At 40.9% G+C, this 26,997-nt stretch overlaps 1 protein-coding gene across 2 annotated transcripts in view; it reads right to left on the reverse strand.

Moving 5' to 3' along the window:
• LPAR1 (lysophosphatidic acid receptor 1) overlaps positions 1–26,997 on the reverse strand; it is a 362,490-nt gene that overhangs the window by 63,937 nt on the left and 271,556 nt on the right. For both annotated transcript variants that reach the window (XM_086683697.1, XM_086683698.1), the window contains one exon: positions 18,542–18,701. In XM_086683697.1, the coding sequence (XP_086539823.1) occupies positions 18,542–18,586 (45 nt within the window). In that variant the 5' untranslated portion in view covers positions 18,587–18,701. The remainder of the gene's footprint in view (positions 1–18,541; positions 18,702–26,997) is intronic.

Here is a 26,997-nt window from a genome sequence, read left to right on the forward strand (position 1 = left end):
ATAGTCTTAGAGGTCAGAAGTCCAAAGTGGGCTTCACTGGGCTAAAATCAAGGTGTTAGCAGAGCTGTGTTCCTTTCCAGAGGTTCTAGAGTGAATTTTTCTTGTCTTTTCCAACTTGTGGAGACTGTCCACACTCCTTGGTTCATGGCCTACTTCCATCCTCAAAGCCAGCAATAGCTCATCAAGTCTTTCTCACATTACCTCATTCTAACACCAGCTCCCCCGGCCCCACCTCATTTCCACATTTAGAGACCCTTGTGATTCCACAAGGGTCCACCCAGATAACCCGAGACAATCTCCCCATGTCAAAATCCTTAACTTAATCACATCTTGCCAAGCAAGGCATATTCACAGGTTCCAGAGACTAAGTATCGGACATCTTTGAAAAACCACTATTGTGCCCACCAAAGAGATGGAAAACAATTTCTGAATTAAAAACAGCAATTCAAACAGTGAAATGGAGTGTAAAAATTCCAGAAAACAGAAATGGCAGGCTGAAGACATACTTAAGAAAATCATCAGCGCTCAGAGAAGGTGAGGGATGGCAGGAATATAAGAAAAGGAGGCACACAGATGGAAACGTGTGGTTATACTAGGACTCCAAGAAAGATTAGGACAAAGCTGAAGTAATATGGCTTGAAACGTAAGTTCCTGCTTAAGAAGAAAAGACCTCAGGGGCGCCTGGGTGGCTCAGTCGGTTAAGCGGCCGACTTCAGCTCAGGTCACGATCTCGCGGTCTGTGAGTTCGAGCCCCGCGTCGGGCTCTGGGCTGATGGCTCAGATCCTGGAGTCTGGTTCTGATTCTGTGTGTGTGTGTCTCTCTCTCTGCCCCTCCCCCGTTCATGCTCTCTCTCTGTCTCAAAAATAAATAAACGTTAAAAAAAAAAAAAAAAAAGAAAAGACCTCAGATTACTGGTTTACATTTATATAAATTACAAAACAGAGCTAATTAAAAACAACTAAAATGTAGATACAGCTTGGTTAGATTTTGGAATCTCAAGGGTAAAGATAAAAATCTTTAAGTACAAAAAAATAAAAATAAACAAAAAGCAAACAAATCAACATCTAAACAAAGAGACAGAACAGGGTATCATCAAGCTACTGCCATAGAATTCCAAAGGACAGAACACAAGCGATCAGAATCTCCATCACAAGGAGAAAATGAGGTCCATAAATTCTACAGCCAACCATATTCATGTTCCCCATATGAGGATAATATACAATGGTCTCAAAAATGTGGGCAGTCCCAAAGAACATCTACATTTCCTTCCTAAAAACTACAAAGGCAAGTAAGCCATGAGAAAAGTAAAAATAAAAAACACAATAGAGCAGAAACAGTGGCACAAAGTATCAAAACCCTCCAAAACACTGGAGTCTAAGTAAGTGCTCTTCATGTGGCTCCAAAACTTAGAGCAAATATCAAAAATAATTCTTTAGGGGTGCCTGGGTGGCTCAGTCAGTTAAGCATCCAACTTCGGCTCAGGTCATGATCTCACAGTTTATGGGTTCGAACCCCGTGTCGGGCTCTGTGCTGACAGCTCAGAGCCTGGAGCCTGCTAAGGATTCTGTGTCTCCCTCTCTCTCTGCCCCTCCTCTGCTCGCACTCTCTCTCTCTCAAAAGTAAACATTAAAAAAATAATAGTAATAATAATAACAATAATTCTTGAAAGCATACTTATAAAAATAACCTACTCTGGAAGTAAAACCCCTTTATAGATAAGAACTTGAAATGTGGGAGAAGAATGTGTTAATTTTCTCTTACTACACAAGAAAGAATCAAGACACATCATTACAGTTGTAACAATAATTTTCAAAATTTTGAAAAAACCACCTCGTTGAATCATTATCCTACTTATTGTAAGAAATTTAGAGGAAACAAAAATATGATCAGGCAAAACTCAGGACTTTTTTAAACTTTATTCTGCTAAATTCCCCATCAGCATAATTAGAAATCTGTCTGTAATGAGAGAAGTTACAGAATTCTGCACTGCCCAAGGAACAAAGATGTAAATGAAACAGGATTATTCCAAAAATACTGTCCTCACTGCTAAAAAGAGAAGCCCACGTCCATGCCTTTTTCACATCCACCAATCACATCTCAGGATGATGGGGCGGAGGGAGGAGCTTCCTGGAGCTCTGCAGAGCAGATGTTCCAAATCTCAGAAGTTGACCTCACCCTAGCATGTGATCTCAAAAGAAGTCATAACAATTCTGCCGAGCCCGCACTCAAGAGAGGTGCATATGGTGTTCATTTTCACTGTGCACTTCATTTATTATTTGCACAGTCACAGACATTCCTGGAAGGCCAGGTATGGGTGGGGCACCGGGCTACACTACACCTGACAAGGGTACCAGACCCCTGGTGCCCCCACTGTAGAGCCTCTCACAGTCCACCCAGTGTGATTTCTCATCTCCTGAAACACAATATATTCATTGACCAAGTGAAAAAGGGAATGCTTGGCACAAGCTAACTGACTGGTGATTAAACTTATGTGATTTAGTAATTATTTAGATAAGAATGTGAGTATGTATGCAACCAACATGCTAAAAGAGAGATTTTAATCTATGCTGGATAAATGACCAGTAATAAGATATAAATCAAGCTGAGTTGGTTTCCCACTCCTGCTAAAGTACAACAATGGAGTGAACACTTCTTCCCGATTCTGATGCTCCCCAGCTAATTGGTCTCCAGTAAATCCCATAACTGCTCTGAATGTTGGTTTTCTTATTCATAAAGTAAGGTGTGGATGCTCTCTTAGACCCCTGCAATTCAAGTTCTTCAATCTAAAATAATCAGACCTTCTACACATTTCTTCCCCCTTCCAAAAGAGAGAGAGAGAGAGAGAGAGAGAGAGAGAGAAGAGCACAGGATTAAATGCCATTAAGTCTCTATTAAGCAAAATTGTTCTCACCCGCTTTTGGAGCCTCAAATTAGAAACAAACAAAAAAGTGAGATCATCTGCCACTAGAGATAGAAAATGGGGGGCGCCTGGGTGGCGCAGTCGGTTAAGCGTCCGACTTCAGCCAGGTCACGATCTCGCGGTCCCTGAGTTCGAGCCCCGCGTCGGGCTCTGGGCTGATGGCTCGGAGCCTGGGGCCTGTTTCCGATTCTGGGTCTCCCTCTCTCTCTTCCCCTCCCCCGTTCATGCTCTGTCTCTCTCTGTCCCAAAAATAAATAAACGTTGAAAAAAAAAATTTAAAAAAGAAAATGGGCCACAAAACAATGCTGATAGAAGCTGAAAATGTTTGAAAGCTAGAATTCTTAGAGTAGCTGAAGAATGGCAACTACAAGATTTTTTGAGTTTACCTGAAAAGGTACACAAGATACTACTTCTTCTTATAAAGTAACAACGTATGTGAATAAGATGTGTCCATATGTAAAGAGAAACTAGGGAAAGCAGATTGTACTTCCGTGAAAATACTTTATATCTGTTACAGCCCCTCGTAATGGGCAGAGATAAAGTGAGAAACATTTTACTTACCAAAATTCCAGAGAAAAATTTGAGTTGGTCTAAGAGGAGGGAATGAAAACAAAAATCATTAAAACATTAAGAGGTTATGGAGAAAATGTAATAGTCTTCTCAATGCATTATTGAGTTAAAAGGGAACCACAAGCCAAGGCAATAGGTCCCCCTGGCAATACATTGACAGATTATGGAGACTGGGCATTAAATATTACCAGGCCAAAGAAGATGAGCCCTCAGCCTTGTAGGAGGCAGTGAGCTAGAATTGAGAACAATCACTAAGCTAGAAGTCTTCAAGATCTCCACATCAGTAAAAGAGTAGACCAGGAAAAAACAAAAAAAATTACCCAATTGCTCTGGGGAAAACAAGGAAGTTTGTCTGTCTTAGCTTGGGCTCCAGGCTAGGAAACAGATAAAAGGAGTCATGACCCCAAGCCTATAAATCACATACAGTTGCGATTTGAAATTCAACTACCTGTCAAGTCTGCGAAGCCACAGAAGGAGAAATTGCCAGAAACCATGGTCCTGAGCTTGGGATAGCCCCTCCCCCTTCCTGCTCCACATTGTCTGGCACTAGCCAGCAGCAAACCTCTCCGGAGGGCCGGATCTCAGTGCGGCCAGACAGGTCGCACTCTCTCAGAGGAGCCCCCACCCAAGACAAACTCGTTATCCAGAAGAATAAGGGCACAGGAGGAATAACATGTGAGAACCAGGACAAAGTCCACAGCAGGATTAGACCCAAGAACATCAGATGGAAGACCGAACTGAACAGACAGAGCTTCTGTATTTCCCTCTTTCCACTTCAAAGATTTCAACAGCCATACTTTCTATTTCTGTTCTTTAATGCTTATTCTTAATATTTGAACATGCACTCTTGATTAAGTCTAAAGGTGACCCTCTTCCCTTGATGCAAGCCTTCCCTCCAGTGCCTCTGCTCCCATGTGTCGTGTTACCGCCACTCAGCATTGTGCTTCCATTTATCAAACCTACCAAAAATTACTTGATATTATTGTTTTGGTTTTATATTTTCAAAGTTTATTTGGTTACCTTTGTATGAAGTCACCATAACTATGAGAAAAAACAAGGAGATTAAGAATAAAAGAAATTAATGGGGCACCTGGGTAGCTGGGTCAATTAAGCGTCTGGCTCTTGATTTCGGCTCAGGTCATGGTTCGTGGATTCGAGCGCTACATTGGGCTCTCCCTCTCTCTCTGCCCTTCCCCCACTCACGCTCTCTCTCTCAAAATAAATAAATATTTTTAAAAAGGAGTAAAAGCTATTAGCCAATATTTTTAAGGAACATACATGAGAGCTCCTAAATATGTTATATAATATATTACATATTATATATTTATACATGTTTATATGTAATTATATTAAAATATCTAATTATATAACATAATTATATACAAATATAAAATATACAAATATAGCTTTATATATCAAGACTAAACAGGGTTTATTCCAGAATGCAAACATGATCTAGCATTTAAATATCTAATAATATAATTCACCACACAAATTCAAGGTAAGAAAATAAAGCCAATGATCATCTCAACAGACATGAATAAATGTGTTTGGTAAGTTTTAGTGCCCTTTTGTGATAATTTGGCAATCTAGAAGTAGAAGGGAGCTTCCTTAACTTGATAAAAGATCTGTGGCAATTGTCATAGTTAATGGAAGTACTCCTTTTTAAAACAAATGAAACAGGGGCGCCTGGGTGGCGCAGTCGGTTAAGCGTCCGACTTCAGCCAGGTCACGATCTCGCGGTCCGTGAGTTCGAGCCCCGCGTCGGGCTCTGGGCTGATGGCTCAGAGCCTGGAGCCTGTTTCCGATTCTGTGTCTCCCTCTCTCTCTGCCCCTCCCCCGTTCATGCTCTGTCTCTCTCTGTCCTAAAAATAAATAAACGTTGAAAAAAAAAATTAAAAAAAAAAAAAAAAAAACAAATGAAACAAATTACCAACTGCTTTTTAGCATGTACTCGTGGTCATAGCCAAACTGTAAGAAAAACAAAACAAAAACAAAAAACAAAAAGAATTGAAAAAGAAAAACCTTATTGTTTTTCACAAATGAGATAATCCGTTACACAGAAAATACAAAGATAACTGTATGAATAGAATTTAGCAAGTTTGCTGGGTTAACATCAAGCCACATGAATCAACTATGTTCCCATAGAGACAATATTTTATGGGTAAAGAAAGATATTAAGATGCCAATATTCCCACTATAAATATATTAATTCAGGGTGATAAAATGAAAAAAAATCCCAAAGGGTTCTTCATGGTGCTTGACAAGTTTCCTAAACGTTGATATGGAGCTATAAAAGAATCTGAATATCCAGGAAAACTTGGAAGTTCTTTGCCCTATAGAATACCACATTTTATTGAAAGTGACAGTAGTTAAGACATTGTGATGTTGTCCCCAGAATATAGGAATGACCAAAGGAACAGAGCGCCAGAAACTCAGTATTAGAGACTTGCTTTACCCATCAATGGAGAAAATGGCATAACTGTTCATCTGTATGAAAAAATGAAATAAACTATGCCATATACACAGAAATTAATTTCAGGTAATATAAATATGTGAAAAAATATAATATGTGAAAAAATAAGTCTCTAAGACTTTGAAAGGAAAATAAGGCATTTATTTGTAACCCATAAATAGATTTTTCTAAACAAGGTCAAAACACTGACAAAATGACTAATTAGAAATTTAAGACTTCTGTGCAACAGAACTTTATAATTAGTGAAAAGAGAAGCTGGAGACTAGGAGAAATTTTGGCAATGCACACAAAACAGACTTACAGTGAAATGTAAAAACTTCCTACAAATCAAAAGGGAAAAGCCAAACAATGCAGTAACAGAATAGACAAAGATAAGCATAGGCAATTCACAGAAGAGGAAACTTAATGGCCAATAATCACATGAAACGATTACTCTTCCAGGGAGTAAGAGAGAGTTAAACACAAACTGCAGTCAGATACAACTTATCTCCACTGGCTTGGCAAAAATTAACATGTCTGAAAATATCAACAGTTGGTGAGGATGGTCATTCGCTGTTGGTGGGAGTAAAATTTAGCACGTTTGCTTTGAAAAACTATTTGGCAAAAACCACTAAAGTTGGACACATTCATACACATGACTGAGAAAGTCTAAGCCTAGAAAAACTCACCCATGTGCTAAGGAGTCATGCCCAAGACTTTTCATCGCTACTCTTCTATAAGAGAGTATTTCTTATGACCGAAATGTCAGAAGCAACATAATTATTTGTCAACTGGAAAACGGGTAAATTGCAATATAAACAGAAAGGTATGCTATAAAGCAGTGAGAATGAACAAAGTAGAGCTTTCTATACGCTGAGGACTCAAGCATTTTATTCAGTACAATGCAGTACACCATTTTTAAGAATGTTAAAACTCTGCAGAAATAGGGGCCCCTGGGTGACTCAGTTGGTTAAGTTGTGACTCTTGATTTTAGCTCCGGCCATGATCTCACAGTTGTGAGATTGAGCCCCCTGCTGAGGGTGGAGCCTGCTCGGGATTCTCTCTCCCTCTCTCTCTGTCCCTCCCCTGGCCTCATGTGCGTGCGTGCATGCACACAAGCACTCTCTCTCTCTCTCTCTCAAAATAAGTAAACCTAAAACTTGCAAAAATACTATATATTGTTTATATTTTCCCACATAAGTATATATACCCACAAACATATGCAAGGAGATGACAAATATCAACTTATGATCTGAGCCAAGAGGGCTAATGAGTCATATTTTGGCAGACTACAAGGGGCTTCAGCTTTATCTGTGATTATTTGTTTCATTTATTAAAGACCAAAAGATTCGGAAGCAATGACATCAAAGTGCTCAAATTTCACAAAGCCAGGTAACAGATATATGACTGTGTTACACCACTCTATGCTCGTCTACTTAACATAAAACAAAAACAAAAACAAAAAACCAACCACAACAACAAAACGGCTAATTCATTCTGAGTCACAGCCAGTTGGCTGTGATGTCAGTAAAAGAGGGAGGGGAAGGAAGGAGAGGGAAGGGTAGCAACACCCTTCCAGGTTACACCAGGCCCAAGGAGTGATTATTGAATAACCTGAACATGGGAGGGTGTTTCACTGGCGACTCCTGTTTCCCGGGAGACAGCAAGGGGCATGGGAAGCACCATCATAGATTTGCAGAGGAGGTGAGCTGAAGCCTTAGAATCTGGGAGACCTGAGTTGAAATGCTGGTTATCTAACACCCCCCTCCCAGGACTTCGTTTCCTCATCTATAAAAGGGACAGAAACACATCACCTACTTGTAAGGATTGAGTACTTCTTACTCAGTTTTTGTATTATCTGTTCTCTTGAAACTTTCAAATTCAGTAACCCAGAGAGCTTGACTTTCATAAAGCAACCACCACCTTTAAACACACCTTTCTTGAACTCACAGATGAAAATAGTAATTCATCCATGAAAAAAATGAAAAATTATTTCCCATTAGCCCATCGAAATTGTCTAACAGCAGAATGTTTCCTTATTACCATGTTCCAATTTTTTTTTTTTTAATTTTTTTTTTTTTTAACGTTTATTTATTTTTTTGGGACAGAGAGAGACAGAGCATGAACGGGGGAGGGGCAGAGAGAGAGGGAGACACAGAATCGGAAACAGGCTCCAGGCTCTGAGCCATCAGCCCAGAGCCCGACGCAGGGCTCGAACTCACGGACCGCAAGATCGTGACCTGGCTGAAGTCGGACGCTTAACCGACTGCGCCACCCAGGCGCCCCCCAATTTTTTTATAATGGTATGTGTGTAGATTAGTGTCTATTTCTTCTGATGGTTTATCTATCCTTACACAAACACCCCACTGCCTTATTCATTATAACTTTATAATAAATTCTGATACCTGGAAGTGCAGCTTTTCCCACCTTGCTCTTCTCCTTTAAGATTATATCGTTTTTGGGTTTTTTTTTATGTTTTGTATTTTTATATAAGTGTTACAACTGGCCTGTGAGGCTTCCAAAAAAAATAGGATTTTTATTGTGATTACATTCAATCTATAAAATGCATTTGCAGGGAACTCACATCAAATCAATGAATCTTACAATCTACTGATAGTTATCTATTTAAGTCATCTCTTTTGTTTTGTTTTTATTTATTTATTTTTGAGTGAGAGAGAGCATGAGCAGGGAAGGGGCAGAGAGAGGGGGAGAGAAAGAATCCTAAGCAGGCTCCTCACTGTCAGCACAGAGCCCGATGCAGGGCTCAAACTCAGGAACTAGGAGATCATGACCTGAGCCAAAACCAAGAGTCAGACGCTCAACCGACTGAGCCACCCAGGTGTCCCAAGTCATCTCTAATGTCTATTAAAGTTTGATAAACAATCTCAAAGAGCTCTTACACCTATTTTCTTATTATTCCTAGGTGCTTAATAACTTTTCACACACTTATATACAGCTTTTCTGGATAATATTCCATCTAACAGTTGTTTCTCATTCCTGAGATATAATGGATATATATCAGATGTTCAATTTTGTAAAGTTTATTTATTTATTTATTTATTTTGAGAGAGAGAGAGAGAGAGAGGCAGAGAAAGAGAGGGTGAAAGAGAGAATTCCAAGCTGGCTCCACACTGTCAGGGCAGAGGCTGATGCGGGGCTTGAACTCACGAACCGTGGGATCATGACCTGAGCCAAAACCAGGAGTCAGACACTTAACCAACTGAGCCACCCAGGAAACCCTCAGGTGTTTAGTTTTTAAAAGACAGGACTGCATACCTATTTAAGTCTGCTGTATTCTACTACCTACACTTAGGTACTCTTTTATTCTTATAAAGAGTTTGTCTGCTTTCTTTTTCTGTGACTAGTTTAGAAAAGGCAATAAAATGTCTAACCAAAAACAGCAGCAGCATTTAATACTGTATTGATTTATTTTTTTTAATTTTAAGGAAAATATGCAAAAAAAGTTCTCAAAAGAATAAACGCATGCTCCAGATACATCATCTGAGAAAGCTAAACATCATGGCGTAACTACAACTATAATCCTCACAGATTTCCTATCATGCCACCTTGTTTCTTTCACCTTTTCTTTCTCCACTGTCACCGAATTGAAGCCCCATCTGCAAGCTGTGCAGCCCTAGTTTGCCAAGCTAATCCTGAAAGAGACAGTAGGCTGATGAGCTGAGTCTCCATCCTGACGTGGCTCACAGAGGTAGGATCTTTGCCTGACCATGACTGCTGAGTCCTGAGTTCCCACTGGTCACTCATATATAATCCAGCATGTCAGAGAGAAGTCCTGAACATAAGCCATAGGGCTGGGATTCTTCTGGGTCCTCCCCTCCATTGTTTTTGCCAGGTTTCTTTAGTAACCTGATCAACTACAATTAAAGTCATGCTAAACGGAGTTTGGGAGTATGCAAAGCCCCTAGCGTTGGGGCACAAAGATGAATCCAGATGAATGCACCTTCTTTTGAGGTCTCAAGGCTCCAAAACCACCCAAAGCTGGCTGATGGGGGTTCATCTAAGTGCACATATTCTGAGACCAGGCAGCTATTTAGTTCGACCATATCCTATTTTCTTCCTGCAAAAGTGGAGGTTCTTGCTCCCAAAGGGGTCTGAATCTCTGAAAGTTACTATATTGCCAACCTAGCCTTTCGAGAACTAATCTACTCCATGACCCTTTCATAAACATTTTGTCTGATGCTAAAGAAAAAGTAACAATCCACTTTCACTTTCTCCCAGCCTGTGCCTGCCTGGAATTACCATTTATGAAATAAGTTTAACTTAAGGGCAGTTCTTAAGTGCTGCTATGCAATTATGAAATGGCAATATCATCACCCACAGCAAATGAAGGCTGATTTTTTTAAATGACAGTCTTATTACATAGCAAGGTACAGTTCTCCAAAGACAGAAATCTCCTGGACTCTATGATTATGCTCTCCTCTGCTAGGAAACACACCAGAGCATTGCCCTCATCTTGGTGTTTATTCATGGAAAAGCTGCAGTGACAGTTCAAAGAAACGTAGCTGGAGAAGCTAGGCACATGAAGAGGAAAATGGGCAAATGGCACCATAATGGGCAGTAAGAGGGAGAAAACCATGTCCCTTTTGAAGGATAAAGGGACAAGCTTTAATCACTAAAGACTAAACTAATTAGAAAGAATTTATTAGAAAGAAAAAGAAGCAAACGTGAAAGGTCTCCTTTGTGGTTTACCCCAGGTATCTTTGCACAATTTTCTTCTATGAGTAGAAAACTCAAAATGTGCCCTCATATAGATGAATGAATAAAGAAGGTGTGATGTGTATACACAATGAAATTTTATCCAGCCATAAAAAGAAATGAAACCTTGCCATTCACAACGACATGGATGGACCTAGAGGGTATAATGCTAAAGGAAAGCTGTCAGAGAAAGACGAATACCACATGATTTCAGTAACATGTGGAATTTAAGAAACAAATGAGCAAAGAAAAAAGAGAGAGAGAAAGAGAGAGAGACCAAGGAACAGATTCTTAACTATAGAGAACAAACAGATGGTTACCAGAGGGGAGGTGGGTGGGGGCTGGGTGAGATAGGTGGTGAGGATTAGGGAGAGAATTTGTCATGATGAGCACGGACAAATCACTGCATTGTACACCTGAAACTAATATAACGCTGTATGTTGACTATACTGGAATTAAAATCTAAAAAAAACTTAATGAGTATATTGTTAAACATTTCCCAATCACCACCGCCTGGACTCAGTCTAAATAAAAATCACATGACCTCCTCTCATGTGAGCTAATTAACTCTAGATCTCTCTTCCCCCACCTTTATTTTACTTAGTTTGAAAAAAACCAAAACAATGTGCCCTCATGCTCTGAAATAAAATATCCTCTCAAGCTTTATCTGAGCTTATAAACACAAAAGGGAGCATAGATGAATTTAAATTGCAATATGAGAACAAATTTTACCTCTAATAGAAACATGGTTCAAGATAGAGTAAGTCAGAAATCTCAGTGTTTATCTACACATGCATTTATTCCTGGCAATGCATTGGAGTTTTCCTTAGACTGTTTATCTAACTTGGCTTTCCTTTGATGGATCTTCTGGCATACAACATAAGCACATCATCTACACACACCATATGCAGAGGTAACCACCTTCTCCCTGTAAAGTATTCTTAGAACAATTATGGGGGGGTGGGAGGGAGAGAAAGGAAATGATTTCATGTCAGGTATCTAAGGCGCCATGTTATGCCGAATGGATATTTTGCCATTTACATTTGGGAGCACAGTATAGTTTGAATTCTAGAGATTAAAAGAAATAAAACTGGAAAAGATACCTATATTGAAACACGCCCTAGGAGGGCATGGGACTTGAGCCAAAATTCACCTACATCTAAGCCCATGCTCTTTCCTCAGTTCCATGTTTGATGAAGCCAGACCACACTATGTCTTTGTTGTGTGGCCCTGGAAACATACTTCATACTCAAATTGTTCACGCTTTTGTCTGAAAGCACTACCAAGGTATCTGCAATTCCTTACGTTTGTGACTAATAATTTAACACTTATAATCGTTCTCTTACTTTGGAACCTTCGGTATGGGTCTAATTTTTCTATCCTTGAGTGGTGAAACATTCTGGTTGCTAGGTCAATCTATTTCCGACTTAGAGAATAAAGGGGGGATATGGGCTTGTCTTTTATTTTTTTTTTAATTTTTTTTTTTTAACGTTTATTTTTTTGGGACAGAGAGAGACAGAGCATGAACGGGGGAGGGGCAGAGAGAGAGGGAGACACAGAATCAGAAACAGGCTCCAGGCTCTGAGTCATCAGCCCAGAGCCCGACGCGGGGCTCGAACTCACGGACCGCGAGATCGTGACCTGGCTGAAGTCGGACGCTCAACCGACTGCGCCACCCAGGCGCCCCTGGGCTTGTCTTTTAAATCTTAAAAAGTCATCAAATGGTTTTGTGGAGAAGAAAACTGATCTGACCAATGTTTTTAGAAGATAACATAACTGCAAAACTACTTCTTAGAAAAGCAGTTGGGGAAATCTGAATATGGAGGAGTATAAAATGATATTAAGCAGTTGTTTTAAATTTTGTTAAGTGTGTGGGGTCCTAGGTGGCTCAGTCAGTTAAGCACCGGACGGACTTCAGCTCAGGTCGTGATCTCACAGTTCATGGGTTCGGGCCCCTTGTCGGGCTCTGTGCTGGTAACTCAGAGCCTGGAGCCTGCTTCTGTTTCTGTGTCTCCCTCTCTCTCTGCCCCTCCCCTGCTCACGCTCTATCTCGCTCTCTCAAAAATAAACATTAAGAAAACAATTAAATTTTGTCAAGTGTGATAACAGTATTATGGCTATATAAATGAACTATTTTTAGAGATGCATATTGATGTACAAGGGTTGAGGTGAGAGGACACGATGCCATGCATTTGCTTTACAGCGGTTCCTCCTCCCCCCAAAATGGGAGGAAGTGAAACAGGTATGGCAAAATACTAACAACTGTTGAATCTAGGTGATGGCTATATTGGTATTTGTTACATTATCCTTTTTTATTTTTGTGAATGTTTGAAAACTGCCATCATAAAAAGGTCTAAAAAACAAAACAAAAAAAGACAAAATGCAACCCATTAAACATGGAATTGCTTTAATCCAAAAGTATCTAGTCTCTGACACCAGAAGTAAACCTCTAAAACCAAACTTTGGAAATATGATGGATTTTGTCAGAGTAACCTATTGGTAATGATGTTCAAAAATGCTGGTCTTCCACCAGATGACAAATAGAGACTTCCTTAAGTAGAGACCTCATTGTGTCACATCTAAAGGCTGGATCAGAACTAGAGGAGCACTCTGTCAAGACACTGAGTACCCAAATTCATGCCTTTGACATGACAGCTACAGGAAATCACATGGACGTTCGAAAACAGCTTTTGTTTCCTGGGCTTAAAACCAAGAAGGTCACTTCACAATTGAGAGCAGAATGAAATACCTTATAAATAACTGATACCATACAGTCCTCCCTTACTGGAATCCCAGGTGTAGGATCTGAATACCTTTGAAATTCTCAATACTGGTCCTGGCTTTGAGAGAGGCCAAACCATTCATGCATGTATTGAACTACTGACCCTTCCATTCAAAAGGAAAATAAAACTTTTCATCCATCCTCTACCCACAGTAATTGGATGAAGCACAATTAAAGTAATGCTAAACAGAGTTCTAGAAACAGAAAATGACCATTTACAGTGGCAAGTTGTTTGATTTCCTATCCCACCTCCACCCCACGCCCATATCTGCAGGACATGAACACGTTAATTCAACCTAATGATGACATGTTCCTGTTCATCCCTGAAGCTTTCCTTGGGTAAGGAACTCTTTAACGGTGCCTGGACTAACACAGCTATAAATCAGCTACGCACGGCCTCCCTGCTGCCGCTAGTCCAGTTTCGCCTCTGTATTTATCTAACTACATAAGAACAAGGTGCTTTCTCAACAGAAGAAAACAAAAATCCGCCTTACCGTCTAGTCGGGAGGAAAGCAGGGAATACAAACTTGTCCCACTTCAAAGCACAAGGCCTATCTTTCACTCGCTAAGCAGCAACCCCAGCGGGGGTGACAATGGAAGCTTTCTTCCCTATTATTGTCTGAAACAATCACAGGCTATCTGTCCATATTAATTAGCTTATATCTAGTATTAGGCAGCCTTGATTAGAAAAATTCTCTTTGTTACCAAATGAATAGAGGAAAACAAAACCAAAGGGTTTTTGTTTTTTTTTTTAATTGTTGTTTTTGCCTTAGAAAAGGATTGTCAGGCCTTTCACACTTGAATGTGGGTGTATCTTTACACAGGTCCCTGAATTCACTCTGAAAGAATGCAAGTTGATGTGCCAGACAATACCAGGCTAAGCTGATGGAGTGAAATGCTTATTACGCCTTGCCTGAAGAGATGCCATATTTAAATTACTTTTATCTTCTCTGAACCTGGAGAAACCTTGATGTTGGAAGAGTAGACATCAATACAGACTTGGGGGCTAGGGCAAGTCAGCCTTGGATGAAAATCTGACAGCACAAATTACATGCGAAGAATTGACATATAGGTAATTAGGAGGCCCATCATTCGCCAGAGGATCTTGGGAACTAAGTGACCCAACAATGGTCTGTATCTCTCCAGAAGAGCAAACTCCCTCTCCTTGGGACCTATTAGTTGACAGCTGACTCCTTCCCAGTGGGCTTGGGTGCCTCCAACTATCAGAGGCTACTGTTCCCAACATATGTTAAGAATAATGAGACTCACTACCCTGCTTGAGACTAAATAATAAACTTACCAAAATTGTCAAGTCAGGGTTTGAAGCCAGACCCAAAACTCCAAACCTACACAGGCTTCAAGATTAACGTCAAATTCCTCCGTGTAGCTTGCAAGGCCCTGCAGAATCTTCTCCAACCTTGTAACCTAACCCATCTACCTCCTCTACCACCAGAAGTATGCTGATGAATATCTAACAATGGGCTCTTAAGAGTAAGGGACTGTGTTAGCCAATTTCCATGGTTAAATACTCCACCCTGGCTGATTTCAAGTTACAAGCATGAAGTCAACTGGTTCACACAACTCCTGAAAATTGAACAATCAGATCTTCTGCGCCGGCAGAGCAGGCTCTAGCACATCTCTGCTTACAACCTCACACCCCAGCAGAGTGCAACTATCCCAAACTAACTTCCAAATGCTGTGCGCGCTCTCTCTCTTCCCTCGGGACATTCGACATTCACACACGCTGTTTCTTCTCCCTTGTCAAAGTCAAGATACATTAGCTCCTAGCCTGGTGGTCTTCCTTCCAGAAGCCTCCCCTGGTCCTCCAAGTCTTTCCTGGAGGCTTCCCTTCCACTCCTAGAGTAGCCATACTTCCATCATAGCAGTTGTGACACAGCACTGGAATTTCTTGTTCATCTTTCTGTGTCCCACTCCATTTTCTAAACCCTGCAGGCAAAAGCCTTGTGTATCTTATTTATTCTTGGATCCCCAGGCCAGCCACTGTGAGCTTGCTGAACAGTATTAACTAAGATGTTTTGAGCACTCTGTACTAGATTTTGTTCTAAGTTTTATACATATCTCATTTCATCCTTAAAATAATCCTATGAAATTGGCTCTGTAATTATTATGTTCATTTTGCAGATGAGGAAATGCAGGGACTAAGAGGGTGGATACATTTTCTCCACCCTCAAGTGCTCAGTCAATAAATGTTGGAGCCAGGATTTAAACCCGGGCAGTGTGACTACGGGGATCCTTGTACATCCAGCCCAGTGCTTGACTTATTTTTTCCCCACTGGTGATTCTCAGTGAGAAAACTTTACTTCAATTCTCCCTAATGAGAGAAATTAAATATTAAAAAATAAGATATTGTCAGGTAGGTTTAAATTTGAAGGGATTTTTTTTTTTTTTTTTTTTTAATCTCCCAAGATCCAAGTTTTGCCCTCTTGGGGAAAACATCATTCACGTTGGCAATGTATGTTCTAGACCTTTCACTATGTGTTTACATTAATGTACCATATGTTTATCCCTAAATACATATGGTTCTACAGTTTGAATGATGTCTTCCTGAATTAGTCTGCATTTTACTTTCTTTTTCTGTCAGCTATCTTAGGGAAATAGAGTTGTGTTGAGATATGTATTTTTTTTTAACTGCTGCATGGTACTTAAATCTCAACATGCCTGAATTTATTATCATTCCACTATTGTATATTCAGAATGTTTTGTACTTCTTGGCCTTCAACTAACACTTCAATGAATATCTTTTTTTTTTTTTTTTTTTTTTTTTTTTTAATTTTTTTTTTTCAACGTTTATTTATTTGTGGGACAGAGAGAAACAGAGCATGAACGGGGGAGGGGCAGAGAGAGAGGGAGACACAGAATCGGAAACAGGCTCCAGGCTCTGAGCCATCAGCCCAGAGCCCGACGCGGGGCTCGAACTCACGGACCGCGAGATCGTGACCTGGCTGAAGTCGGACGCCTAACCGACTGCGCCACCCAGGCGCCCCTTCAATGAATATCTTTATGCATGTCTCCTTGGACTCATGTACAAGTGTTTTTCTAACGTAGTTACCAAGATGAGAAGAGGGTACGTGCAAAGGGATATCATTTGAATAGATACTGTCAAATTGCCCTCCAGAGAGACTGAACCAATTTACCTTCCCACAGAGGATTTAGAAGAGTACATATTTTCCCAAGTGTTTATATTAAATACAACCTCTTTCTACCTTGGGCAATGTTAAACATTTTCATTAAATGAGTCATTGAGAAATATTTCTCTTACTCACCAGCTGATAGTAGTTTGTGTGAGAGGAAAGAGATGTGTGGATAAGAGGCTCCCACTGGAGATTTGGACAAATGGTGACACCAAGACTGAGGTGTTAAAATCCTTGCCCAGAAAAGCTGTGCTAGGGCCTAACTAAGAAGGGCTATAGCCTGGAGGCAGCTGAAGCAGACTCTGACATGGTGACCCTAGTCAGTGGGCACTAAATCTCGTTACCCAGTCACAAAGTCTCTGCAGCACCAAAAAACCTATCGAGGGGAATGGAAACCAAATAGCCAAGGTCAATGAAAATGCTAAAAACACAAGATCCTTTTACCAGAAAGAGAAACACACATGGTGATGGTAACACTAAGCTTTCTGGAAAATACCAAACACTTTAAAATGGTAAATAGGGGCGCCTGGGTGGCGCAGTTGGTTAAGCGTCCGACTTCAGCCAGGTCACGATCTTGCGGTCCGGGAGTTCGAGCCCCGCGTCAGGCTCTGGGCTGATGGCTCAGAGCCTGGAGCCTGTTTCAGATTCTGTGTCTCCCTCTCTCTCTGCCCCTCCCCCGTTCATGCTCTGTCTCTCTCTGTCCCAAAAATAAATAAACGTTGAAAAAAAAAAATTAAAAAAAAAATTAAAAAATAAAAAATAAAATGGTAAATAAAGGAGGACTTTATCCATATCATAAAATTCCAAGGTCTTTTTTTAAATTTTTTAAAAGAGACAAAAAGCATTTATAGTAAATGAAGTAAAAATGTTCCCTTTTCCCTACCCCTTCCTCCTTCAACCCTCCTCCAAATACCCCTACTTGAAATGCATACAGAATTTAGTAGCCTGAAAAATGATGTCCAAAAGATGGACAAAAGAAGGGTGAAAAAATATTCTGCATCAAGATTTAAAGTTCAATCAATACGGCTCTTTTTCAAAGGTATAGTTTTTTTCTTTAACCATGGCTTAAAAATGATGGTCATGAATGAGATGGGGGGGATTACACTCTAAAAGGAGGGGGAGAAGGTGAAGGAAGTGCAGATGGAAAACTATAATTGTTGAGTACCTACTATGAGTTCTGTATATATCCTATCGTTTAATCCATACAACCATCCTGCGAAGTATGGTGACGTGAGAAGAAATTGAAGCGGAGTGAGGTTACCATGTCTAAGGCTATCCAACAATCAGGATGTGAATTCAAGCCTACCGAATCCAAAGGCTCTTTTCCCCGACTGTACCACACTGTCTGCTAAAACTGAAAGAATCTGGTTAATACGCTAATAGATCAGACTGTAAAATAATCTGAAGAAAATATTCTTGCCATGCAACTGTTCTTCTTCACTGGACAGAGAAAGTAACCCATGACTACTGTTCAGAAGTTTCTGGACTTACATCTTCCTTTCAAAGTTCCTAGAAGTTCAAAATAATTACAGGAAGAAGACCTAGAGACCACATTCAGAAAACTTGGTGTAAGATTAGCTCTGTCCTGAGATATTCATTAAAACCCTACAGAAAGCCAAGAGAGGGAGAGCAGCAGGATTTACAACTGACCATCTTGACTGGGAGTTTGATACCTATAGGAATAGCCAGACATTCTAACCACTGAAAACCCAGATTCGTACCAACAGAGGCTGGCTTGCTATAATCACTTGCTCACCGTCCCAGCTGCTTCTTGAACTAAAGAGAACCTCCTTCATAAAAGCACTATTAGCCAAATGCCCACCAAATGACAATTAGAAGGCTACACACCATCCCTAGAGTGAAACGTACTTTCGGAAACTCAGTGTAAATATTTGACAAAATTAAGATTAATAAGCCCAAACTTATACCAGGTTGAATCACTTACCTGGGGCTGTGAATTTGCGGGGGTGGAAGTAAAGGTGGTCACCATGGCAGCTCTGTAGTTGTGGGCAGTGACCAGGCCCCAGCACAGTGGCACCAGACACAGGAGTCAAGTTATGTTAGCTGCTGATCAGATCACGGTCATGCTAGGAGAAACTGTGTACCTGGAAAAAGAGAGGAAAACCCACATTTAGCCTCAAAGGACGAGCACTTCCTTCCTGGCCAGAGGAAGCAAAAATCCCCCGTTGCATATGCCAACTACTGGCTTAATGAAAAGAAGAATCCAGTTGTGGGGGGGAGGGGGGCGCCTGGGTGGCTCAGTCAGTCAAGCATCCGACTTTGGCTCAGGTCATGATCTCGCAGTTCATGAGTTCAAAACCCGTGTCGGGCTCCATGCTGACAGCTCAGAGCCTAGAGCCTGCTTCGGATTCGGTGTCTCCCTCTCCCTCTCTGCTGCTCCCCCACCCCTACTCGCACTCTCTCTCTCTCACAACAGAAAAAAAACAGTAAGAAAAACACTAAAAGAAAAGAATCCGGTAGACAGCATCTAACATCTCAGAGCCAGCACTTCTGTACCATTCACCCAAATCATGTTACACTGATGCATAGTCAGAAGTCTGAATCCAGGTCTCCTTGCTGGCTACATGTTTCGGGGAGGCAGTTTCAAGCGATAAAGCTGGGGGTAGTGGGCCAAGGGGAGAGCCCATTCTTCATTCAACAATAAGCAGGTGACCCACGATTGATAACTGACAGTTTAAACAGAAAGGGCAAAGAGAATAATACCATCAAGTGTCTCAAAGATCACCCAGTCCAAGCATACCCGCTTGCAGATGAAAAAACTGAGGTGTGGAGAAGAAAAGAAACTAGCCATACATTTCATTCATGACAGAACCAGGACTAGAGGCACAATCAAGTCCCAGTCTAGTATGGAACATACGACAATTGAGTACGTTCCATGTTTACATTTCCTCAGGAAACATAGTCACCACTAAGATTTTTAAAAAAAGGCAAGACATCCTAATGTTATAGGAGTCAGTTACGAGAATGAAGTAAGTACTCCAAAAGGTGGTGGGGGTGGGAGGAGGTGGGAGGGCTTCGTGAGTCAGTCTCGCACAGGAGTGGGGGAAAAGTGCACCTCTACAGTCTTTGTGACATCCTCGGAGAGAGGACGCTAGATATGCACAAAATATAAACACGCCTACTGATATTAATATGTTAAGAAAACTCAAAAAGATGCTGAGTTCTCTGCAGGAAAGCGTGGCCCAATTTCTGTCACAAGACTGATGTGACTGTTTCCACACTGCAATTCAGTCCAGAGGGAATTTTTTTTAAGAATTTAAGACAACTGTGGGGCACCTGGGTGGCTCAGTCGGTTGAGCATCCGACTTCAGCTCAGGTCATGATCTCATGGCTCATGAGTTTGAGCCCTGCGTCGGGCTCTGGGCTGACAACCTGGAGCCTGCTTTGGATTCTATGTCTCCCTCTCTTTCTCTGCCCCTTTCCCACTCGCTCTGTCTCTCTCTCAAAAATAAAAACATTAAAAAAATTTTAGAAAAAGAATTTAAGACAATTCCTCCATTTGAAGAAAATTTCTCATTTTTAGCTTTCATAGCACCTAACAATATCCTTTCTTTTATTGACAACATATTTATTGAACATCTACCATGAACCAGGAGCATAAAGAATAAAACTGAGCCTGCCCTGACCTCAGGACGCTTTTGTCTGGAAATGTACTTTCTAGTTTCACTAGCATGCAAGACGATACCTGAACACTTTTAACTCCTGGAAAATGATACTTTTCATTACAGTAAAAGTAAAGATTTAAGTCTTGAGCTGCATACTTAACCCAAGTCTTCTGAACCCCAAACCCTCTGGCACTGCTCTGTATTAGCTGATGATGCTGGGTAAGTCGCAAAACCTCGCAACTGCTTCCTAATAAATAATCTAGGTTTGGCAGCAACTTCTATGAACTTTAAATTCTGATTTTTATTCTGACTGCACATTATCCTTCATACTATAGTTTCAATTGCTTTAAGCTTTTGTTTAGAACTGCGGCCCCTTCCTATTTTCTTCCCTCTGTTAGAGAGACTATAGTTCTTAACAAGTAAAGCTGTCAAACTACTTTGGTATAACATTCAACACAAAATTCCTTAGGTGCCCTCAGATAACACTGATGTTCTTAGCCGTAGCTTTGGGCTGGGGGCGGGGGGCATTGTTTACTGTACTGTGAATTTAAGTGAGCAGCCTGGGAGAAAGGTATATGTACGTGGGAGTGCCTTTCTGCTCGAGTGCCAAGCCTACACTGAGGAAATTACGGGACCCCTATGGTGCGCTGTTTTGTCCTCGTATCATTTTATCTTTATCACCCCTATCTTTTTATATTTCTTTTATCCTTTTCATGTATTTCTAATTCACGTTGTCTTGCCCTATCATGTTTTGTGTGGACGGATGAATGTATCAAGAGCATGATAACCAAAACGCCGAAAAGAAGCAGGCAAGTGAGATTCTATTCTTAAAGACTCATGCTATGTGCTCAGGCCTTATCATTTCTGCCAAGCTAAGTCGTTAAGCAATACCCACTTAAAATATTTTCAATATTCAGAGTACAGAGAATTGCCTGAAAGGTGAATAGTGGGCAGCTAGCCTGTAGTGCAGAAAAGGATATAGAAGTACATATGATGAATATGCCAGATGGCATCCCTGCTAAAAACCAAAGTGGGAGGGGCATCTGGGTGGCTCAGTGGGTTGAGCATCTGACTTTGGCTCAGGTCATGATCTCATAGTTTGTGAGTTCAAGCCTTGCATTGGGCTTGCTGCTGTCAGCCTGTCAGCGCAGAGCCCACTTCAGATCCTCTGTCCCCCTCTCTCTCTGCCCCACCCCCGCTCACGTGCACATGCGCTCTCTCTCTCCCTCTCAAAAAAATAAAATGAATAAAACACTAAAAAAAAGCAAAGGAGGGAAGGTGGAAGACTGGGTTTTAATGAAAGCCAAAGAGAGGCTGAGCACTGAAGAACTCGTTTCACATACAGTTTGAGACAGACACTGTTAACTCATCTCATGGACAGAAACCCTGGGGCTTTGAAAGGTTGTGCAGCATGCACACACCCAAAGCCTCACAGCCCAGAAATAAGGGAGCTGACACCTGAACCAGGCCCCACGCCAGGCCATGCTCTTTCTGCAGACTAGCCCCCTGCGTGAACACAAAGTAAGGAGAGAAAGGGCTTAGAGTTTTCTTAAGCAAAAGTTTCAGATAGTCCTGAAGACAGCAGCATGGAAGTCAGAGGTCCTACAGGGTAACTAATTTCCCCAAACTCTGAAACAGAGAATCCTGCACCACCCGCTCTCCTTTGTAGAAAACTGTAATGATGTGTTCCTAGTTCTGATGTACATTACATGTACATTACATGTCCTTGAGCTGTCTAATAGATAGCCCAGACTGGTAGCTTCATCTATTCAAGAAGAAAGAAAGAAAATAAGGCAGAAAATTAACTGCCTTCTCCTAAAGCATTTCAGACCTGTCTAGTTGGGAGGCTTTTGTCGAACCTATTCTCACATGATAGGAGCCCTTTATGAAATGGCATATGGTGACTTAACTCTAAAAAAACAAGGGCTAAGCAATACTACCTCAAAGGATATCAATCAGCTGTCTCGTGGGAGTGAAGTCCTAAAATGACATTTATAAGACTTACCTCCCAGCTTATTTACCAAACTGCACAAATCATGGGGGGGGGGGGGGAGCTAGACAAGATGACAAGACATCTTGAATAATTCCATTCAGTCCCTAAGCAAGTAAGCCAGCTCACTTAGACATGTTGGTCCCCTGCTTTCCCAGAGCCTCACAATGGCAACCACAGCACTAACTGGATTTCTATAGAAATTCATCTCTCTCCAAACTCTCCCAAGCATTTGGATGCCTGTCCTGTAGTTCTTCCAATCTGCCATCAACCCAGCTCTCTGCTTCCTTTGCTTGAGCTGGAAGACTGTGCTCCAGCCACAGAGTGATAGGGGTTGGCCCCATTGAACCCAGCTACCCTTGGGTCATTACTGTTGCCCCTCCTCTCCTCTTCATTCTCCGTCCTAGGCATCTCTTCTGGTCTGTGCCATTCTTCACAAAACCACAAACCACCTCTCATGCTCCTCACTTGCACAAGATCAGCTGTCACTTACTTATTTACTGGTCCATTCATCTATTCCCCTGTAGTCATTGGGTATGAATTACCTCATTATCCCTCCCTACAATTCAAAACAGATGTACAAAACACAATCCACAAATAAGAGAGCTACATCGGCTCATTCCTCCTGCGCCAGATTATTAGAGAAATAACCAATAACCAACAAAAATAGGAACTATCCTGAAATCAGCCCTAGAAGCCATAGATGGAACAACTGGCTTACATTTTCAGAAAAATAGACTAGAAAGAATTAATATGGGAAGCTGACGGATGGACGAAGGTACAATATCCCCTTCATGCAAAACTACACTGAATGGACAGAAAATAAGCAAAAGAGACCTTAACAGACTCATAATGACACTCCTAGTTCAGAGGAATGAGAGTTGGATGGAACAAAGCCAGGAAGCATTGGAGTACATTTAAAATACACTCACTCCTTAAAAGGGGTTCCTGGCTTCAGCTGAACAAGTTATCTCTGGCTGTATTTACTTCTGATTTACATGTGGCCATGAGGACTGCCCCCAGAAAACATGTCGGGGGGAAACCTCTACCAGCTGGCTTCCGACATGGCCAACGTTACTAAGTGACAATGACCTTATTACTAACTGCTGAGTGCCACACCAAATACCTAAAAGAAAGTCTGGTTCTGAGGCGAACTCCCCTTTGTTTACTTCTGTAGCCGATGCTGGCTCCCTCGGCCTCAAAGGAAGATGAATTTCTAATTGGCAAATTAATCTACTATAAATCTAACCATTTTCCTCCATCTGGACTTGAGTCAAACAGTGACTCATTTCGGTCTCTTGAAAGAACACAGGGCAATACCCAATACTGCACATGCATAGACCTCCCTCTCTACGGATAAGCAACAGAGAAAAATCCAAACCCACCAGGCAAATGAAAAATATTATGCTTCAAGAGAAGGGAAGATTCTAGGATAGAGCAAATATTTACTTAATAATAGGTGTACTACATTAAAAAAAAAACTTTAAAAATTATGTGATTAGAATGAGTCTGCATTAACCAAAAAAAAAAGAAAAAAGAAAAAATTCTGAATTATGAACTTAAATGAAGGTAGTGAATAAATCAGAAAACAGAATAAAAATAAAGCAAAAAATAGTTTTTGTGAAGCAGAAAATGAAGCTGGGGTGGTGGGGGCGGGGCGGCTTACAGGGGTAAAGATTTCAAAGTTGTCATCCCCCAAAACATAACAGATGAACAAAAAGTACTAAAGGGGGAAAGAAGTCATCAGTGCTAAAACCAGGAAACAATAAATTTATCCTCAAAGTTTTAGAAAAGTGTTACACATAAATAGAAGCTTTTAGATGAAGTAGGAAATTTTTTCAGGCTTGAAATTTGTGGTATCCTTCTGCAGAGAGCTCTACAGTCTGGCAGAAACCAAGCAGAAAAAAACTCTGAACCTCAAACCTGGAGAACAAGAAGATGTGATACAGGGAGGTCATAGCTATAGCTTGTCTTGGTATTTATTCCCCCTACCAAAGCTAACCACCATCTGAAGCCAGGCTTCAGTCCTTCACCTAAGGACTAAGACTCTGCTCTCGAATCTGAGCAGATGAAAACATTTAGCAGTAGTAACATCAGAAAGATGACACTGCACCCACTGAAACAAAAGCGGGATACTTAGAAACTGCTAATTCAAAATGCAGTAGTAGAAGGATTGGAATATCAAGTTAAGAAACTTGCCCAAAATGTAGAGCAAAAAACAAAGGAAAAGAGAACAGTAAGAAGGAAAATGGTAGAGGAGCAGCCCAGGAGATCCAAAGGCTAAATCGAAAGCAATTCCAGAATGAAAGAATAAAGGAAACAGGGTGGGGAGGGGTGGGGGAGGGGAGGGTCACATACCTGGAAACATTACCTAAAGTAGAAAGTCTTAAGTTTGTTGACTGTTAGGGTCTACTGAGTGCCTGCCTATCTGCCCACCTGATTTTAATACGCCCACATTAAGCACACCATCATGGAAACTTTTTAAACAGTAGGGATAGAAAAAAAATCCTGTGACCAATCAGAAATGGGGGGGGGGGGGTGAGGGGGAGGGTTGGTGAGGGAGGCTCATAAACAAAGAATTAGGGATCAGAAAGTCTTTGGACTTCTCAACAGCAACCAGGAAGCTAAAAGACAATGAGGCAAGTGATTTACAACCTCCAATTCTATTGGAGGATGTTCTTTGGCAAAACAGGGAGGAAAATGAGAAAAAGAAAGGCATGTAATACAGGAATAGGAGTGTAAAACAAAAGGAATTTCTGGCATAAATGGATGACAGGTAATAGGACTCAAAAAGCAGCCTTGATGGAATAACTGTCCAACCTGGATCTATTGAGAGGAGACTTCTAGAACTGACAGAGTTTAGGACTGAATGAGTACACAGAATGCTAAGCACACAGAAGACTAAGTAAATATAAAAAGAATGATTAAAACTTTTTTCCTCTTGTAAGAATTTGCAGAAGAGGAAAAAGGACTCTTTTTCTAAAATTCTAGATGGCTCGACTATTAACATTAACAAGGTCATGATGGCATTAACACTGAGTAGTGGCCTAATCAAAATCACGACCTAACTATATTAGGATGGAGAGGTATAGATGGGAATATGTGTAAGGCACATCTTCCACGTGGGATATACATAAGTATTTAAAACTAATATGTCAAAAAGTAGAAGTAAAAAATCTCGGAGGTGCAATGCAAATACTGAACAAAGTAACTAAAACAATTAAAAATGCTAGCTATGGCAAGGGTACAATGGTAGGGAGAAAGGAGTTCCTTTTCTTGAGCAAGCCTCATACAGCTGCTTGACACTTTACATCACAAACATGTAAAACTTTAGGGGCACCTGGGTGGCTCGGTCAGTTAAGTGTCCAACTCTTGATTTCGGCTCAGGTCATGATCTCACAGTCATGGGATCAAGCCCTGCGTCAGGCTCTGCACTGACAGCACAGAGCCTGCTTGGGATTCTCTCTCTCCCTCTTTCTCTCTCTGCCCCTGCCCCACTTATTCTCTGTGTTTCTCAAAATAAATAAACATTAAAAAAAAAAAATGCAACCATGTGTAACTTTAAAAAGTAAAAGCAAAAAAAAATAAGAAGAAGAAAAATAATATCACCGCTGACACTGTAAGTTTAAAACTACAGCAGGCAGAAATGCCACTACAGAAAATCAAGTTGACGCCATGGAAGATGAGCTTGAGAAAAATCACACGCACTTATAATAACAGAATTTACTAGACTCCTTAGATGTTATGGCTAGGGAGCACTGAAAGTAGAGATTCAATTTAAGGATAACTGGTATATCTGAGAAGGACAAATGGCACAACAGTGATTTCACAATAAAAGCAAACTTTTCTTAAAAGATGTTAAATTCGTAGACTTAAAGAGCTCACCACAAAAAAACAGATGAGACGGACTAAATCAAAATTTAAAACTTCTGTGCAAAGGACACAAACAAAAAGTAACAATACAGGGACGCCTGGGTGGCTCAGTTGGTTAAGCTTCTGACTTTGGCCCAGGTCATGATCTCACGGTTTGTGAGTTCGAGCCCCGCGTTGGGCTCTGTGCTAACATCACAGAGCCTGCTTCAGATCTGCTGTCTCCTTCGCTCTCTGCCCCTCCCCCACTAACACTCTCTCAAAAATAAACATTAAAAAAAAAAAAAAGTAAAAATACAATCCACGGAAAGGGAGAAAATATTGCAAATCCTAAATCTAAAAGGGAGTTAATATCCAGGATACATAAAGAACTCCTACAACTCAACAAAAAAAATCCAACAACCCAATTAAAACATGAATAAAAAACTTGAACATTTCTCCATATACAAATGGCCAAAAGACACAGGCCAATACAGTCAACATCTGAATAATGAGGGAAAGCAAATCAAAACTACAAGATACCACCTCACATCCGTTAGAATGACTGCTACCAAAACAGCAGAAAATAAGTATTAGCAGGGATGTGAAGAAATTGGAGCCTTTATTTTACTGCTGATGATACTGTATGTGCTGCTGGTAAAATGGCTCAGCTCAGGATGGTGGTTCCTCAAAAAGTTAAACATGGAATTCTCATATGACCCAGCAATTCCACTTCTGGATATATAACCAAAAGTTGAGGGCGTCCAGGAAGCTCAGTCAGTCGAGTGTCTGACTCCAGCTCAGGTCATGATCATGCAGTTTGTGAGTTAAAGCCCCCCATCAGGCTTGCTGCTGTTAGTGCAGAGCCCTCTTCAGATCCTCTGTCCCTCTCTCTCTGCCCCTTCCCCACTTGTGCTTTCTCAAAAATCAATAAAA

Source organism: Puma concolor, chromosome D4 (genome assembly GCF_028749965.1).
Source record: "Puma concolor isolate L17-30 chromosome D4, mPumCon1.1.hap2, whole genome shotgun sequence".
NCBI lineage: Eukaryota > Metazoa > Chordata > Mammalia > Carnivora > Felidae > Puma > Puma concolor.